Genomic DNA, 18,937 nt, shown 5'->3' on the forward strand with positions numbered 1-18,937 from the left:
GTGAGAAAATTCATAAAGCCAAAGTACAAAGGGATCTGGGAGTGCTAGTCGAGGATTCTCTAAAGGTAAACATGCAGGTTGAATCCATGATTAAGAAAGCGAATGCAATGTTGTCATTTATCTCAAGAGAGTTGGAATATAAAAGCAGCAATGTGCTACTGAGACTTTATAAAGCTCTGGTTAGGCCCCATTTGGAGTACTGTGTCCAGTTTTGGTCCCCACAACTTGGGAAGGACATACTGGCACTGGAGCGTGTCCAGCGGAGATTCACACGGATGATCCCTGGAATGGTAGGTCTAACATACGAGGAACGGCTGAGGATCCTGGGATTGTACTCATTGGAGTTTAGAAGATGAAGGAGAGATCTAATAGAAACTTATAAGATAATACATGGCTTGGAAAGGGTGGATGCTAAGAAATTGTTTCCGTTAGGCGGGGAGACTAGGACCCGTGGACACAGCCTTAAAATTAGAGGGGGTAATTCAGAACAGAAATGCGGAGACATTTCTTCAGCCAGAGTGTGGTGGGCCTGTGGAATTCATTGCCGCAGAGTGCAGTGGAGGCCAGGACGCTAAATGTCTTCAAGGCAGAGATTGATAAATTCTTGATGTCACAAGGAATTAAGGGCTATGGGCAGAATGTGGGTAAGTGGAGTTGAAATGCCCATCAGCCATGATTAAATGGCGGAGTGGACTCGATGGGCCGAATGGCCTTACTTCCACTCCTATGTTTTATGGTCTTATAGCTCTTACAGCCACAACTTTTTCCTGTCCTCCATCTTGGATTACCCAGAATCCTTTTATTTAACTGAGCAAATTGATTGAGTTGTGGTTGGTAAGTGTCTGGCTGCAGATGGACTTCATCCTAAGGCAATAAAAGATGTGGTAGGTGCAGTGATGTTAACTTTCCATTAGACACTGGATAGATACAATTGGAGTGAATAGAAGCAAATATAACCCCTATATCAAGAAGGGATGAAAGCAGACCACAGGCAACTATAGTCAGTTTGTTTAAAGTCTGCTGTGGAGAAGGTGTTCGAATCAGTCATTGCACATCATATAATTGGGCACTTGGCAAAATTCATGGGTATCAGGAAGACTCAGATTTTTTTGGATATGGAAATCCTACTTAAGCAATTTATTGGAATTCTCTGAAGGACTAACTGTGGATAAATGGAGCCCATTGACAAGGTTCCACATAAAATATTATTGTGCAAAGTGAGAGCTTTGGAGGTAACATACCAGAATGGATAGAAGACTGGCTGGTTGGCTGGCAGAAAACAGACAGTATGCTGTTCAAATTAGAAGTATGCAACAACTGGGATCCTGCAGGCGTGTTGTGCTGGGTCATTAACATTTTACATTTAATATCAATGACTTGAATAATGGGATTGAAGGCATAATGGTTAAATTTGCAAGTGAAATTAAGTTAGTAAGGAAGGTATGTTGTCAAGGTAGCTGAAAATGTGTTGCTGGAAAAGCGCAGCAGGTCAGGCAGCATCCAGGGAACAGGAGAATCGACGTTTCGGGCATAAGCCCTTCTCCTGTTCCCTGGATGCTGCCTGACCTGCTGCGCTTTTCCAGCAACACATTTTCAGCTCTGATCTCCAGCATCTGCAGACCTCACTTTCTCCTCAATGTTGTAAAGGTAACATAACAAATTGTATGCTAATACAGACAGGTTAAATGAATGGATAAAAATCTGGCAGATAGAACATTATGTGGGAAATTGTGAAAATGGTCCCACTAGGAACAGTTTGTGGGACCATGAACTAGGATTTGTATAATAGGCTCCATGGTGTGCCATATACATTGGAAATTTCCTTGAGGTACAGATGAGGTGGTTCTCCCTATCATCTACCTTTGGAAAATTGTCACAATGTGTGGTGTAACTCCAGAGGAGATAAGTGACAATAATATCAGACGAATGTATTTGCCAGTCAGACTGGTCAGTCATGCCTGATGAAACTAGACTCACACAAAAACAGGATTTAGGAACACCTTTTTAAGTGGGAAATTCATGTAGCTCAGCATTTCTGATTTACCAACTGAAATAACTCCACAGAGGCCAGTATCCTGTCATTAAGTCAAGTGGAAAGTCCTTGACACTGATCCTGTTCCCTCAAAGCTAGCTCTCAGAATGAACATGATAGCTGACACTCCTGTTCTTATCTGTAAGCCAGGGCTCCCTATTTGGACCAGATTAACAGTCCCAATCAGGGAATTGATATTTTATGAGGCCCATCTTGCTGAGCTTGTTAGAATCACTACATCCACAAGGCCTCATGCATGGAGTGAAATTACATGAATGCTACTGCTGTCTACGGTGCTCTGTTATTGTCCAAGTGAGTGCACTGCATCAATCTCTCACTCCTGCTTCTTGAGCCAGCCTGTCTCATTAAGACATCGCCCGCATTCTCTGCGTGGTCCTGCACTGCACTCTGCAATCAGTTATTAATTCGTTTTTAATAATGCTTCCATTTGTGGAAGCTTTGGATCAGAAACCTTCAGCGTGGGGTCCAAACTTATAAAGTTAGCCTAAGAAAATCAGCAAGGATGGAGAATGCAGACAGAGCCATTAACAGCTGCTAATGTCTCATTTTCCGATGACTCATTATTGTGTAAAATATAGCTAAGTATTTCCTTTTAACTGATGGGAAAACTGCTATTGTCTGACCATGTGCATCATACTCATCAATCACTTAGAGAGCTCAGCAATGAAAGCAATTCCTTTTTTTCATGGAATGTGGGCGTCACTGGCAAGACCAGTTTTGTTGCCCTTGAACTGAATGGCTGATAAGAGTTTACCACATTGATGCTGGTATGGAGTCACATGTAGGTCAGACAAGGATTGCCTTCTCTTTCATACATCAGGAAATCAGATAAATTTGATTTTGGGAGTCTATCTTGAATTCACAATTCTGAATACTCTCCTGGCCACCCAAAGCCAAGTCATCTCAGTGCTCTTTGACCTATATACTATCCCAGTTCAGCAACACTTCAAATGCAAAATTCTCCTTCCAGTGTTCATTTCTCACCTTGGCCTCCACAGTGTTGTCACTTCATCCAGTCCAACAACTTTCCAAACGTTTATCCACCAAAGCTAATCTATTACATGTTACTAATTTGAATTGCTCCACATTTGTTGGCCAGGCCATCTATGCTTTAAGCTTTTAAATTTCCTTCTAATATTACTCCTGGGAAGTGCAAAGACATTTTGCCATGTTAAATATGCCACTTAAATGCAAATTAATATTAAGAAAGAATAATCTGATCGAATAATCTTTGGTGTAATACAACTGGAGATCATTATGTTCCCATTTCAAAAAACAAAAGCATCCAATGTATCTTTAGTGCCTTTAATGTAATTAAATGACCCAAGGTGCTTCACAGAAGCATTATATAAACAAAATATGTCACTGAGGGACATAATGGGATATTAAGTCGGATGACAAAATGTTTGGTCAATGAGATATGTTTTAAATATTGTCTTAAGATAAAAAGAGAAATTGAGAGGTAGAGAGATGTAGGGTGGGGATTTCAGAGTGTAAGGACGAGGTTATTGAAGGCATGGCCTCCAATATTGGAGTGATTAAAATCAGAGATGATCAAGAGAACCAGAATTACAGAAGCTCAGATATTCTGACAAGTTATAGAATTGGATGATTTTGCAGAGACAGGGAGGAGTGGAGGTGTTGGAAGAATTTATGGAAATAGGGAACAGTGGAGGGACTGGAGGAGGTTACAGAGATAGTGAGGGGAGAGAACACAAACAACCTGCGAACTTCATACAAAAATTCAAAATTCACTTATTACACACTTGCAATGTTTTCTTTTCGAAATGGCAGGTGATGATGTACTCGCAATGTCACTGGGCCAAGCCATTGCTCTGAGGTCATGGGATCAAATCCCACCATGAAAGCGATAGAGTCATAGAGATGTACTGCACAGAAACAGACCTTTTGGTCCAACCTGTCCATGCCGACCAGATATCCCAACCCAATCTAGTGCCACTTGCCAGCACCCGGCCCATATCCCTCCAAACCCTTCCTATTCATGTACCCATCCAAATGCCTTTTAAATGCTGCAATTGTACCAGCCTCCACCACTTCCTCTAGCAGTTCATTCCATACATGTACCACCCTCTGAGTGAAAAAAGTTGTCTCTTAGGTCTCTTTTATATCTTTCCCCTCTCACCCTAACCTTATGCCTTCTAGTTCTAGACTCCCTCACCCCAGGGAAAAGACTTTGTCTATTTATCCTATCCATGCCCCTCATGATTTTAAAAATCCCTATAAGGTCACTCCTCAGCCTCCAACGCTCCAGAGAAAACAGCCCCAGCCTATTTAACCTCTCCATATAGCTCAAATCCAACAACATCCTTGTAAATCTTTTCTGAACCCTTTCAAGTTTCACAACATCTTTCCGATAGGAAGGAGACCAGCACTGCACACAATATTCCAATAGTGGCCTAACCAATGACCTATACAGCCACATGACCTCCCAACTCCTGTACTCAATACACTGACCAACAAAGGAAAGCATACCAAACGCCTTCTTCACTATCCTATCGACCTACGACTCCACTTTCAAGGAGCTACGAACTTGCACTCCAAGGTCTCTTTGTTCAGCAACACTCCCAAGGACCTTACCATTAAGTGTATAAGTCCTGCTAAGATTTGCCTTTCCAAAATGCAGCACCTCACATTTATCTAAATTAAACTCCATCTGCCATTCCTCAGCCCATTGGCCCTCTGATCTGCTAAGATTTGCTTTCCCAAAATGGATACAGAACTGGTTCAAAGGTAGAAGACAGAGGGTGGTGATGGAGGGTTGTTTTTCAGACTGGAGGCCTGTGACCAGTGGAGTGCCACAAGGATTGGTGCTGGGTCTACTACTTTTCATCATTTATATAAATGATTTGGATGTGAGCATAAGAAGTATAGTTAGTAAGTTTACTGATGACACCAAAATTGGAGGTGCAGTGGACAGCGAAGAAGGTTACCTCAGATTACAGCAGGATCTTGATCAGATGGGCCAATGGGCTGAGAAGTGGCAGATGAAGTTTAATTAAGACAAATGTGAGGTGCTGCATTTTGGAAAGTTGGTGCAACTTAAATTCAATTAACAAATCTGGAATTTTGGAGAGGCAGTGGCCTAGTGGTTTATCACTGGACTATTGATCGAGAAACACAGCTAATGTTGCAGTGACATGAGTTCAAATCCCGCCACAGCAGACAGTACAGTTTGAATTCCACTAACAAAATGTACTACTGATGATCATAAAACCATTGTCAATTGTCGGAAAAACCCACCTGGTTCACTAATGCCCTTCAGGGAAGGTAATCGGCCATCCTCATCTGGTTGACATGTAACGCCAGACTCACAAAAATTTGGTTGACTCTTAACTAGCCACTTAGTTGTTCCAATTGCTATGAAATCTCAATAAAGAAATGAAAATCGACAGGCTACCTGACATCGATCTAGGCACCAGAAAACACAATGGCAGAAACAGCCCTGTCAACTCCGCAAAGTCCTTCTTACTAACATCTAGAAGCTAGTGCCGAAAGTGGGAGAACTGTCTCACAGACGAGACAAGCAACAACCTGACGCTGTCACATTCATGGAATCATACCTTATAGGCAATGTCCCAGATACAGCCATCACCATCCCTGGATATGTCCTGTCCCACCAGCAGGACAGACCCAGTACAGGTGCTGGCACAGTGACATACAGTCAGGAGAGAATTTCCCTGGGAGTCCTCAACATTAACTCCGCACCCCATGACGTTCATGGCTTCAGATTAAACATGAGCAAGGAAACCTTCTGCTGATTCTGTCTCCCCTCAACTGATGAATCAATATTTGATGAACAACACTTGGAGGAAGCATTGAGGGTAGCAAGGCGCAGAATGTACTCTGGGTGGGGGCTTCCAATGTCCACTACCAAGAGTGGTTCAAATGCAGTATTACTGATCGAGTTGGTCAGATCCAAAAGGACATAGCTGCTAGACTGGGTCTTCAGCAGGTGGTGAGGGAACCAACAAAAGGGAAAATTTACTTGACCACATCCTCACCAGTCTGCCTGCCACAGATACATCTATCATTGTAATATAGGTAAGAGCGAAAAACCACAGTCCTCGTGGAGATGAAGTCCTACCTTCACAGTGAGAATACCCTCCATTGTGTTGTGTGGCACTCTGACCTTGCTAAATGGGACAGACTTTGAACAGATCTAGCAACTCAAGTCTAGGGATCCATGAAGCACTATGGGCCATCAACAGTCGCTAAACTGTATTCCAACACAATCTGTAACTTTATGGCCTGGCATATCCCCCACTATGCCATTGCCATCAAGCCAGGAGACCAACGATGGTTCAATGGAGAGTGCAGGTGGGCACAGCCGGAGGAGGGCCAGGCATACCTAAAACCAAGGCGTCAACCTGGTGAAAGGATGAAGCAGAACTACTTGCATGCCCAACAAGTGATAGAGCTAAGCGAACCCACAAGAAGTGGATCAGATCTAAGTTCTGCAGCGTTACCACATCCAGTCATGAATGGTGGTGGATAATTAAACATTTCACAGGAGGAGGAGCTCCACAAATAGTCCTGAGCATCACAGCAAAAGATAATATTCATCACAGTCTTCAGCCAGATGTGGCAAGTGGATAATCCATCTCGGCCTTCTCCAAAGGTCACCTATCTGAGATGCTAGTTTTCAGCTAATTTGATTGAGGATATTTCCCTAATAATGATGAAGGGTGGGAAACTGCCATGTTATGACTGCAGGACAGAAGGCCACAAGAGTGTTGCACAAGGGTAAAAGGCACATTCAGCACGGATGTCATTAAATATGTCAAAATAGAGTTTCTGACAGCATAGAGAAATTGAGGGATTCATCAACTCTGCTGTCAAGCTAGGCTTCCCTGTTATTGAGAATAAGGATATTTGTGGAGCCTCCTTCATCTGTTAGTAGTTTAATTGCCCTCCATCATTAATTGCTGGATTCTTTATTCTTTCATGGGATTTGGACTTCACTGGACATGCCAGCATTTATTGCCCATCCCTAACTGCCCAGAGGGCAGTTAAGAGTCAACCATATTGCTTTCACTGACATTGAATCCCCCACCCAGAGTACATTCTGCACCTAGCGTTTCCTCCAAGTGTTGTTCAACATGGAAGAGCAGTGATTCATCGGCTGAGAGAGGATGGTGTGTGCTAAGTAGCAGGAGATTTCCCTGCCCATATTTGACATCATGAAGTCTGGAGTCAATGTTGAGGATTCCTGGAGCAACTCCCTCCCGAATTGTATGCCACTGCGATGCCACCTCTGCTGGGTCTGTCCTGTCAGTGGGACAGGGCATATCTAGGAATGGTGATGGTGGTGACTGGGACATTGTCTTTAAGGGATGATTCCATGAGTATGATTGTGTCAGGCTGTTGCTTGACACGTCTGTGAGACCACGCTCTCTGTTTGGCACTAGCTCCCAGATGTTAGGCTGGAGGACTTTGCACGGTCTGTTGTTTCTGAATTATTTACGACTCATTTCTATTTCCCTCCCCACCCCCTTTCTGCCTTCCGCAAAGACCGTTCCCTCCGTGACTACCTGGTCAGGTCCTCGTCCCCCAACAACCCACCCTCCTGTCCTGGCACCTTCCCCTGCCACCGAAGGAATTGCAAAACCTGCTCCCACACCTCTTCCCTCACCTCCATCCAAGGCCCTAAAGGAGCCTTCCATATCCATCAAAGTTTTACCTGCACATCCACCAATATCATTTATTGTATCCGTTGCTCCCGATGCGGTCTCCTCCACATTGGGGAGACTGGACACCTCCTAGCAGACCGCTTTAGGGAACATCTCCAGGACACCCACACCAATCAATCACACTGCCCCGTGGCCCAACATTTCAACTCCCTCCCCACCCCCCACTCAGCCGAGGACATGGAGTTCCTGGGCCTTCTTCACCACCTGACGCCTGGAGGAAGAACGCCTCATCTTCCGCCTCGGAACACTTCAACCCCAGGGCATCAATGTGGACTTCAACAGTTTCCTCATTTCCCCTTCCCCCACCTCACCCCAGTTCCAAACTTCCAGCTCAGCACCATCACCATGACCTGTCCGGACTTGTCCTACCTGCATATCTCCTTTTCCACCTATCCACTCCACCCTCTCCTCCCTGACCTATCACCTTCATCTCCTCCCCCACTCACCCATTGTACTCTATGCTACTTTTCCTGCTCCTCGGATGCTGCCTGACCTGCTGTGCTTTTCCAGCACCACTCTAATCCAGAATCTGCAGTCATTGTTTTTACCTACGCTATCATGCCCATGCTGTAGAGTGTGGACAGGGCCCTGTCTGATAGCTCCTTCCTACTGAAGTATTTCACTAATGATAATCTCATAGGCAGAAAATTTACAAAAACTTTAAAAATCATAGTGCTTTAGAGAAAGAATCGGTGAGTAGGACCAATTGGATTGCTCTTTGAAAGAACAGATGTCAGCTAAATGCACTGAATGGCCTCCTCTGTATTGTGCTAGACTCTACGTATTTACATAGATAGAATGCTTACGCCATAGTTTTGTGAATTTAAACTAATGTCAGTTCAGTTCAACTGTAAAGGTCCCAAAATGCTAAATGAGTTACAGGGTAGATAGAAAATGTCCTAAAAAAACTTTTCAAAACAAAATTTCAATGGCCAAATACTGTTACCATGGTATCAAATTGTTTATACATTGTTAACTGTAGTGGCTAAAACCGACATGAAACGTTTCGGCACAAAATAGTCTGATCATTGTGATAATGCAGCAACCACATCAGAAGGTACAGCTTCGGAGATTAAAGCTAAATATGTAATCAGGCTGTTGGAATTGAAGTGAAGCATTTAACACTCACGGTATTCAATGCCCAAGATGATATCTCTAAAGTAAAAATGTGCCTGTTCCTCTGAGAATGGGTTATCTGTCGGTACCTCCATCACAGGCCTAAACATCAAGAGACATCAGATAGAATAGGAAAGTTAGGGCAACAATAACAGTGAGTGCTAGAAGACAGCTGGGTTCATAATGATTCCAAACTTACCCTTTACTCATGAGTTCAAATACTGAAACAGAAGAAGAAAATATACAAATCAATACAAAGATTCAACAAAGTATATAGGAATAGAGTTTGGATTAACAAAAGAACAAACTTTAGATTTTAATAATTTTAACTTTAACTTCTTTTTGTTCTGTATTGTTTAAAATATTCCACTTCTTCAGATATTTAAATTTTCCTTTTAGGGGTCTAAACACTATCCTCAGCTTTTTCTTGTTTCCTCCTGCTTCCCACTAAATTTGAATAAGCAGGCAAATGATAAAACCTTTAGGTTTTGGCTGGCTAAACATCGGCTTCACGGCCTGCTGAGCTGTGACATTTCAAACAAAGAAGTTATGAATTAAACATATCCGGAAGTCACAAACATGTCGAGAAGATTTGAGCAACATAAAAACAAATATCAAATGGGCTAATAAGTTACAAACACAAACAGGTATAGCACTTTTGGAACACAGGCATGGAAGCAGGACTAGAGGGTTTGGCCTTTCAAGCATGCTTTAACATTCAATGAGATCAACGCTGATCTTATACTTCAATGCCATTTTCCCGTGAAATTTTCAATATTCCTTGATGTCTTTAACATCTAGAAATCTATTGAACTCTCAATGACTGCACCTTCCCGGCACTCTGGGATAGGTAATTCCAGAGTCGCTACTCTGTGTGAAGACATTCCTCTTCATCTTAGTCCTAAACAGCCCACCTCTCATTCTGCGATCATGTTGCCTTGTTCTAGACCCTAGAGCCGCGGAAAACATCCTTCCTGCACCTGCCCTGTCAAACTGTCTAAGAATTTTGAATGCCTCAATGAGATCATCTTTCATTCTTCTACACTCTAAAGGATATTGGTCCAGTCACCTCAATCTCTCCTCACAGGAAATTCCTGCAATCCTTGAGATCAGTCTGGAGATCTTTTGTTACATTCTCTTAATGGTAAGTAAATGTGTCCTTAGGTATGGTAACTGAAACTATTCCTGATATTCCCAGTGTGCTCTTACTAAGGCTCAATGCAACTGAAACAAGGTAGTTTTTCCTTCTGTACTCAAATCCTCTAGCAATAAAAGCCATTTGTCTTCTAAATTCCTGCTCTAAAGCACATCATGGTCACCCTTCCCCTACTCATTGCACAATATTATAGTCTGTTCTCTAGTTGATTCCTTAACATACTATTCTAGAAAACCATCTCATTTACATTCAAGGAATTTATCCTTCATTGCATTGGTAAATCTAATTTGCATCAATCTATATGAAGTTTGAAGTCTCTCATGATTATTTCATAAATAGCAGAAGTAGGCCTTTTGGTCTTATGAGCCTGCTTCACCATTCATTATGATAATTTCTGATCATCCAACTTAACAGCTTGTTCCTACCTTTCCCCCATATCCTTGGATCCCTTTAGCATCAAGTGCTTTGTCCAACTCCTTGAAATCACACAATGTTTTGACCTCGGCTGCTTTCGGTGATAGCAAATTCCACAGGTTCACAAATTTCTGGGTGTAGCAATTTCTCCTTATCTCAGTTCTAAATGATTTAGAGTCACAGAGATGCACAATTTGGAAACAAACCCTTCGGTCCAACTCGTCCATGCCAATCAGATATCCTAAGCTAATCTCGTCCCATTTACCACCACTTAGCCCATATCCCTCTAAACCCTTCCTATTCATGATGCCTTTTAAATGTTGTAATTGTACTAGTCCCCCCCCCCACTTCCTCTGGCAGCTCATTCCATATACGCACCACCCGCTTTGTGAAAAAGTTCCTTGGACTGTGACTCCCCCCGGTTCAGACTGCCATGCCATTATAAATATCCTTCTTGCATCTATCCTGTCTCATCCTATTTAAATTTTATAGGCTTCCCCTTCATTCTTCTGAACTCCAGTAAATATAATTCTAACTACAGTGAATTACAGGTCGTTCTGCTATAATACGCATTTCATCAGCACGAGTTTACTATAAAGCGATTTACGAATTGTGGGCGATGTTTGTATAATACAAACTTTCCACTGAACGGATATAGTGATTTTCTATTAGCGACCTTCTACAGCACGATTTTCTATAATGCAAAGTCGCAGAAGAACACAACTGTCGCATTATAGCAGAACGACTTGTAATTCAAACTCTCCTCATACATCAGTCCCAACATCCTAGGAACCAGTATGATCAATTTTTATTGTACTCCCTCTATAGCAAGAACATCTTTCCTCAGATAAGGAGACCAAAACAATATTCCAGGTGTGATCTATAAAGGCCAACATGCCATTGCCTTCTTTACTACCTGCTTCACCTGGACACTTACGTTGAGCAACTGGTGTATGAAGACATTGCCTCCTCTCAATTTATAGCAGTCAAATGATAATCTGCCTTCTTGTTTTTACTATCAAAGTGGACAATCTCACATTCATCCATATTATACTGCATTTGCTATGCATTTGCCCTAGCACTCAACTTGTCCAAATCATACTGAAGCATCTCTGCATCCTCCTCATAGCTCACCCTGTGTCATCTCAAGCTTGGAGATATTACATTTAGTTCCTTCATGTAAATTATTAATTTATATCTGATCATCCAACTCAACAGCTTGTTCCTACCTTTCCCCCATATCCTTGGATCCCTTTAGCATCAAGTGCTTTGTCCAACTCCTTGAAATCACACAATGTTTTGACCTGGAATCCGAGCTAGTCCCTAACTGCCATTCAAACAAAGACCCATTTATCCCTAAGTGGGGGGTTTTCTGTAGCTCCCTCCATGAATATGGACACAAAATAGTTGTTTAGTTTCCCTGTTAGTTCCTTATCCTCCATTATAAACTGACCAGTTTCTGCCTGTAATGGTTCACATTTGTCTTTGCATATTTATAAAATCTTTTATGGTCCATTTTATGCTTCTTGCTAGGTGACTTTCAGATCTATTTTCTCTTTTTGGTCTATTTGATCATTTACTGAGTTCCAAATACCTTCAAATCTTCAGACTCATTTTTGACATCTTTTTGATCTAATACAGTCTTTAGCTTCTCTTGTTAGCTACTCCTGTTTGGTTTTGTGCCTCTAAAATAATCTAAATTTTTAGGAAAACATGCATTAATTCTGTAAGTGCTAGCCATTGCCAGTCATACCTTTTAATAGTTTCCTAATCTACCACAGTAAATTTGCCCCTCATAACTTCACAGAATCCTTTGCTTTGATTTTAGCTCCTAGTTTTAGATTGAACCTTCATGACTTTCAAACTTTAATATAAAATTCTATGTTATGGTCCTACTTCCCAAGAGGCTCTTTTACAATTGTTATTAATTAGCCTTTCGTATTGCACAATATAAAATTCAAATTTTCTGTTCACTAGTTGGTTCCTCAACATACTGTTCTTTAAAAACCATTTAAAAACCAATTCCAGGGTTTTGTCACTCCACAACATTATTGCTAATTAGGTTTACCCCTGGCTGTGTACATTCAAGCCTCTTATGATTTCTAATTTCCTGTTTGTACCATGCTCTATTTTACCACTACTGTTTGGTGGTCTATAAACAACACTGACCATGTTTGCTAATTCTTGCCATTTTTACTCCTTGATCAATTGTCGATTGAAGATCCTCTCATTATTATACAGATCTCACTGTTTATTAACAGTGCTACTCCATCTCCTTTCTGTTTTTTCCCCTATCCTTCCTAAATGTTGAATACTCTTGAAAGTTCAATTCCCAGCCTTGTTTGTCCATGACAGTGATTAGATAATATCTGTTTACTTCCATTTATACCACCAAAACATCTACTTTGGCATAAATACTGCACATTCAGATAAAGTTCCTTTAATTTTATCTTTTTTATTATTTTCATAACCTCTAGCCTTACTTACTGGCGCACTTTTAAGTTTGGACACTGTCGCTTCCTACCGCAGTCAAATGATCAATTCCCTTAATGGTACCTTTCTTTCAGAGGTGTTGTTACACACCCCTGGAGCAGGTGGGACTTGAACCCAAATCTCTTGGTCCAGAAGTAGTGACATTTTTGCTGTACACAAGAAGCTTTCGCTCTCCAATTTTTAAAAATTTAACCTATTTTTCTAATCAATTTATTCAGGCATATTATTACACACCTCTGGTGCAGGCAGGACCTGAACCCAAATCTTCTGAACCAGGGGTAGGAACATCACCTCTGCGCCACAAGAACCTTTTCCTCTTCAATTCATCATATTACCCCTTACTTGGTCCCTTGTCTTCACTATTTAGTTTAAAGTAATAAACATTTAAACAAATATTGAACGCATTTAAAAGTGTGTTATTAAGCTCAGAACGTGTTAAATATTGAGCATGTTAACAAGCATTGAACAAATAACCATAATCAGCCCAAAAGCAATTAACAAACCTGTTAATGAACTCATGTGACAATTTTAAAAAAGGTTAATGTGTTGTTAAATTACCAGACAGGAGAACCTGGTTCATTTTCCCACTTAGTAAGAAGTTCAATATTTGTTGAAGAGCTTATTACATGTTTGCCTGTTTATTACTTCATTATGTCGCGAAGTGTAGCTTGGATCCTAGCATATATAATTTTATACAATGCTCTCAGATTTAACCAGCCAGAATTTCCTCACTGAGCCTTTAACTGAATACCATAACTTTGTGAAAGGATTGCTAGAGCGATGAAGATTTACAACACCAGTACTGTTTGGGAAATTGGGTTATAAAGTAGACCCCTAAGTAGGTTTTTATGAGTAAGCTTGTGGGGAATATACATACTGATTGTAAAAAATCTTATGGACATCTGGAGAGAAAAAGATTAATGAAGATAAACGTAGATCCCTTAGAATCAGAAACAGAGAAGATATAATGGGGAGCAAAGTCATGGAAGATTAGTTCAATACAAAATTTTGGTTCTGTCATCACAAAAGGTGGGTTTAAATAACGTCCCCAAAATGTTGGGGAATACAGGATATAGTGAGAGGAGAAAAGTGAAGGAATTCAGTATTAATAGGGAAATGGTGTTATGGAAATTGACCGGATTAAAGACTGACAAATGTGCAGGTCCAGATAATCTACATCCTAGAGTACTTAAGGAAGTGGTCCTAGAAATAGGAGATGCGTTGGTGGTCACCTTTTAAGATTCTCTAGACTCTGGCACAGTTCCTATGGATTGGAAGGTAGTTTATGTGACCCCACTATTTTAAAAAGGAGGTAAAGAGAAAATGGAATTATCAACCAGCTAGTTTGACATCAGGAGTAGGGAAAATGCTAGAGTTCATTTTAATAGCAGAGCACTTGAAAAACAGTGACAGGATTGAACAGAGTCAGCATGGATTTATATGGAAGGAAAATCCTTCTTGACAAATCTACTGGAATCTTTTGAGGATATAACAGCAGAAATAAAACTTACAGCCTAAGAAGCGAAGTTTCACTTTGTAATCTGACTTTTCTAGCATTACCATTAACTCCGATCATAACACTAGGAACCCCAGGTAAATCTAGTTCATGAGTCTTCACCTGAACTATTGGCAAAATATCAGCATTGACTATTGAGGTATAGTAGCTATACTGTAACTGGGGAGACAGTGCCGTAGTGGTAATGTCACTGGACTACTAATCCACACGCTCAATCTAGTGCTCTGGAGAGTTAAAATCCCACCACTGCAGAATTTAAATACAATTAATAAATCTGAAATTAAATGAATTTCAATGGTGACCATAACAGAGAGAATCATCAGCAGAATCCAAGAGGGAATCACAAGCAGAAACTGAGAGGGAACCATTGGTAAAAATTGTGATAAAATGGGGTACATGTAAGTCACGATGTTATAAACTGATAACATGACCCTGACATCAGTAAGAGAGAAGATGCCTGTCTGGAATGAGCATGTGAATAGAGAGGTCTTAAACACTACATTAGAGAGCTGCATTTAATAAGCTACGAATGACAGTATAAATAAAGGACTGTCACAGTAGATAAGGAGTCAAAGAACCTTAAGGACAGTGCATATGTAAACATCCACAGTGCTCCAGACTGATCTCTCAATATGCAGGTAGCAATATTTGCTTAAACCACAATATAAAGCAGAGACCAATCAGGAATATCAGGGGATGAGCCCCACAGAATTTTATCTGTTATTTATTTAATTTGTTTACCTTAGATATTTAATATTCTTCAGGATGTTCATAACTATCTGGTACAACAATGGTACAACACACAGTGTGAGGAAATATCAAGTCTCGTCAACATAATTTGATCACATACCCATGTGTAGATGGTCTTCAGTGGGGTCATCCAGAACCTGAAATATAAAGAGTCGTGTAAATCACGTGAAAAAACAAAAAGACCTGGATTTATATAGCACCTTCAACAACCTCAGGATTACAGTTTGTACAGATTAAAATTACAATCAATGATGTTGCTGTGAAGGACAGACACTTTTGTAATGACAGAAACCCAGCAAAGTATACACAGCAAGATCCCATGAACAGCAAAGCGATATTCCATTCAATGATTTTAATTGGGGGATATATATTGTTGGCGTGCACTAACAGAACATTACCTTTCTTGAAATGATGCCATGGGATCTTTTACACCCGCGTGAAAGGGCAAATTTCGCTCTGAATTGAGGTATCATCTCACAGAAAGCACCTTTGTGTCTATTCATTGCTAGCTAATGTGTCTAAGATTTCCCACACAAGCAAATGTACCAGGAGCCACAGCATGATGCAAAAACAAGCAGAAAATCACTAGACGTTGTCAGGCTGCTCTCTGTGTGGGCGACTCTATCATCTTTGTGCAGAAAGGAATGATTATGGTGTTGGAAAACCTTCTCAGAGAGGTTAGAAAGATGAATTTGCAGATCTGTAACTGAAAGCTACATTAGTGGTAACCTTTGAATCTAGCATTCACCATCCAAACACTAATATTAAAAAACCTTCAATTGGAATTAAAACAGCTACCACTATAAATGTGCACAAAAGCTTTAAGTTTTTTTCAACATTTTCTCTCATGAATGCAAAGATTTGCAAATCTGCTCACCCTAGCTAATACAAAACTCCAAATTGGGATCCATTGAAAAGTCCTGGGAAGGCAGGGTTTTGTGACGATTAATATATCCAGTGTTCAATTTTGCATGAATCTGTTAGATGGGCCATTCAAGAAAAGAGGTTATTTGATATCTCCTGGAAAATATCCAGCCAGATTTAGCAACTCTAATCCACAGATTTAAAAGGTGTCATCAGAAATTAAGCCATTAGCCTGAAGAAGGTAGTGACAACTCTCTTGGACACGTCAAGAAGGAATAGGGAAAGGGATACAGGTCCATTGTGTGGAAAGTCATGGATGCTTACAAAAAAAAGGATGAAGTTTCACATTAATTTTTCGCCCCCGGTCCAGATGGGAAAGGAGAATGATGTTTTTGGGAAATCATTGGGACATTTAATGGAAGACTAGGATTATGCTGGCAATAGCAGGATGTCTGGTTGACCAAATATTAACTCAATGGCTGCTTGCTACAGAACATTCTCTATCAGGCTGAGGTAGCCCAATGTCCTTTATAAGAGCTGAGCTAAAGCAGAGCTATTTCCTGATGGGTAGCATCCGAGGAGCAGGACAGTCGACGTTTCGGGCAAAAGCCATCATTTCCGATGAAGGGCTTTTACCCACAACGTCGATCCTCCTGCTCCTCGGATGCTGCCTGAACTGCAATGCGTTTCAAGCACTACACTGTCAACTCTAATCTCCAGCATCTGCAATCCTTACTTGCACCTATTTCCTGATGGATTTATCTCACTGTCTAATTACCAATAGCAAAGCTGACAGGTACCGTGCACTGGAGAGATTAAATAATGTGATTAGTTGGGTTAGCAGAAAACATAGCAGCTCAGCAAATTACTCACTGAAAACAATTTAAAGGGAACGGAGTTTGGAGGAGGGAAGATACACTTAACCATAAGAGAATTAGGCAGTCACATTACTCATAAGGGAGTGAGGAAATAGAACATCAAAATTATCTGATTGTGACTCTCTAGATATCTGGGCAGTTCATGCTGATACCGAATGTACTTTGCTAGTCATTTTATAAAATTATACCAATTTACGTATTTGTAAAACTATTAAGATTGTCACATAAACCAGACTGGCCAACTCCTGATTCAGTTCTGCCAGCTGCTGAACTCAGTTAAAAATAATACACCACTATGATTTGTTCCTCACAGGCTGATGACTGAATAACTTACCTCTACCAGCTTGACAATGTTGGGGTGGTCCAGTTTCTTCAGTATGGCTATTTCCTGATAGACCCTCTCCAGAGGCGCGGGGGCCTTTGACTGTTCAGCAGATGGGGGCTTCGATCCCCGGGGAGGAGGACGACCTGGAACCCAGGTAAAGAGGTGAGGCATAATCTTAAAATGAAAGCATCAGTCTTAATGATCATCCTTCAATCCAGGGCTCTTTTAATGTCGTCTAGGAATGGGTCTGGGTGGGTTAATCTTCGGAGGGTCGGTGTAGACTCGTTGGGTCAAAGGGCCTGTTTCCACATTGTAGGGATTCAAAGTTTGTGAGAAGATTTGTAGCTCGGGTGCTCGTTGTTGTGGTTCTGTTCGCCGAGCTGGGAATTTGTGTTGCAGACGTTTCGACCCCTGTTTAGGTGATATCCTGAGTGCTTGGGAGCCTCCTGTGAAGCGCTTCTGTGATCTTTCCTCCGGCATTTATAGTGATTTGTATCGGCCGCTTCCGGTTGTTAGTTCCAGCTGTCCACTGCAGTGGCTGGTATATTGGGTCCAGGTCGATGTGCTAATTGATTGAATCTGTGGATAGCATTCATCCACAGATTCAATCAATAAGCACATCGACCTGGACCCAATATACCGACCACTGCAGCGGACAGCTGGAACTGACAACTGGAAGCGGCAGATTCAAACCACTACAAATGCCGGAGGAAACATCACAGAAGCGCTTCACAGGAGGCTCCCAAGCACTGAGGATGTCACCTAGACAGGGGACGAAACGTCTGCAACACAAATTCCCAGCTCGGCGAACAGAACCACAACAACATCGTTAGGATTCTAAAAAAACAAATTAGTGTAGCTGTGGTCCTGGGCTGGTTTTAGTCCTCTCAGTACCCCGTACAACTCCACCACCTCTCCCTGCCCCACACACACATACCCTTACAATTACTAACAAATGTGTTGTGTGCAAGATAAAATGCAGATACTTCATTGTGGTATCCCATTCATGTTGATTTTTTCCTTAAATTCCTTTGTTTCGTGGCGTACTTACTCCAGGTAGGTGATATCATTGATGAGCATAAATTGGGCTCCAGGGATCTAATTCTGAGTCTGTCAGCATTTTCTCCTATTATACACTCACCATCTGGTCTGGCCTGCAATGCTGGAAAATGAGGAAGAGGAAACCTGAGAGAGCCCAGCAACTTCTAAAAGTTTCCTAACAGAGTGACCTTCAAGTCCTACATGAAAACCTTAGGTCTCTCTTGTCCAGATTCCTCTCCCCCATATTTTACAATATATATTAATGATATAGAAGATGGTATTAGTAATAACATTAGCAAATTTGCTGATGATACTAAGCTGGGTGGCAGGGTGAAATGTGAGGAGGATGTTAGGAGATTACAGGGTGACCTGGACAGGTTAGGTGAGTGGTCAGATGCATGGCAGATGCAGTTTAATGTGGATAAATGTATGGTTATCCACTTTGGTGGCAAGAACAGGAAGGCAGATTACTACCTAAATGGAATCAATTTAGGTAAAGAGATCTGGGTGTTCTTGCACACCAGTCAATGAAGGTAAGCATGCAAGTACAGCAAGTAGTGAAGAAGGCTAATAGCATGCTGGCCTTCATAACAAGAGGGAGTGAGTATAGAAGCAAAGAG

At 41.3% G+C, this 18,937-nt stretch overlaps 1 protein-coding gene across 13 annotated transcripts in view; it reads right to left on the minus strand.

Moving 5' to 3' along the window:
- camkk1a (calcium/calmodulin-dependent protein kinase kinase 1, alpha a) overlaps positions 1-18,937 on the minus strand; it is a 242,033-nt gene that overhangs the window by 62,760 nt on the left and 160,336 nt on the right. For all 13 annotated transcript variants that reach the window (XM_043718834.1, XM_043718828.1, XM_043718833.1 and 10 more), the window contains 4 exons: positions 17,286-17,419; positions 15,310-15,346; positions 9,080-9,101; positions 8,894-8,982 (listed from right to left, as the gene is read on the minus strand). In XM_043718834.1, the coding sequence (XP_043574769.1) occupies positions 8,894-8,982; positions 9,080-9,101; positions 15,310-15,346; positions 17,286-17,419 (282 nt within the window). The remainder of the gene's footprint in view (positions 1-8,893; positions 8,983-9,079; positions 9,102-15,309; positions 15,347-17,285; positions 17,420-18,937) is intronic.

The sequence above is a fragment of the Chiloscyllium plagiosum genome, chromosome 28 (assembly GCF_004010195.1).
Source record: "Chiloscyllium plagiosum isolate BGI_BamShark_2017 chromosome 28, ASM401019v2, whole genome shotgun sequence".
NCBI classification, from domain to species: Eukaryota; Metazoa; Chordata; class Chondrichthyes; order Orectolobiformes; family Hemiscylliidae; genus Chiloscyllium; species Chiloscyllium plagiosum.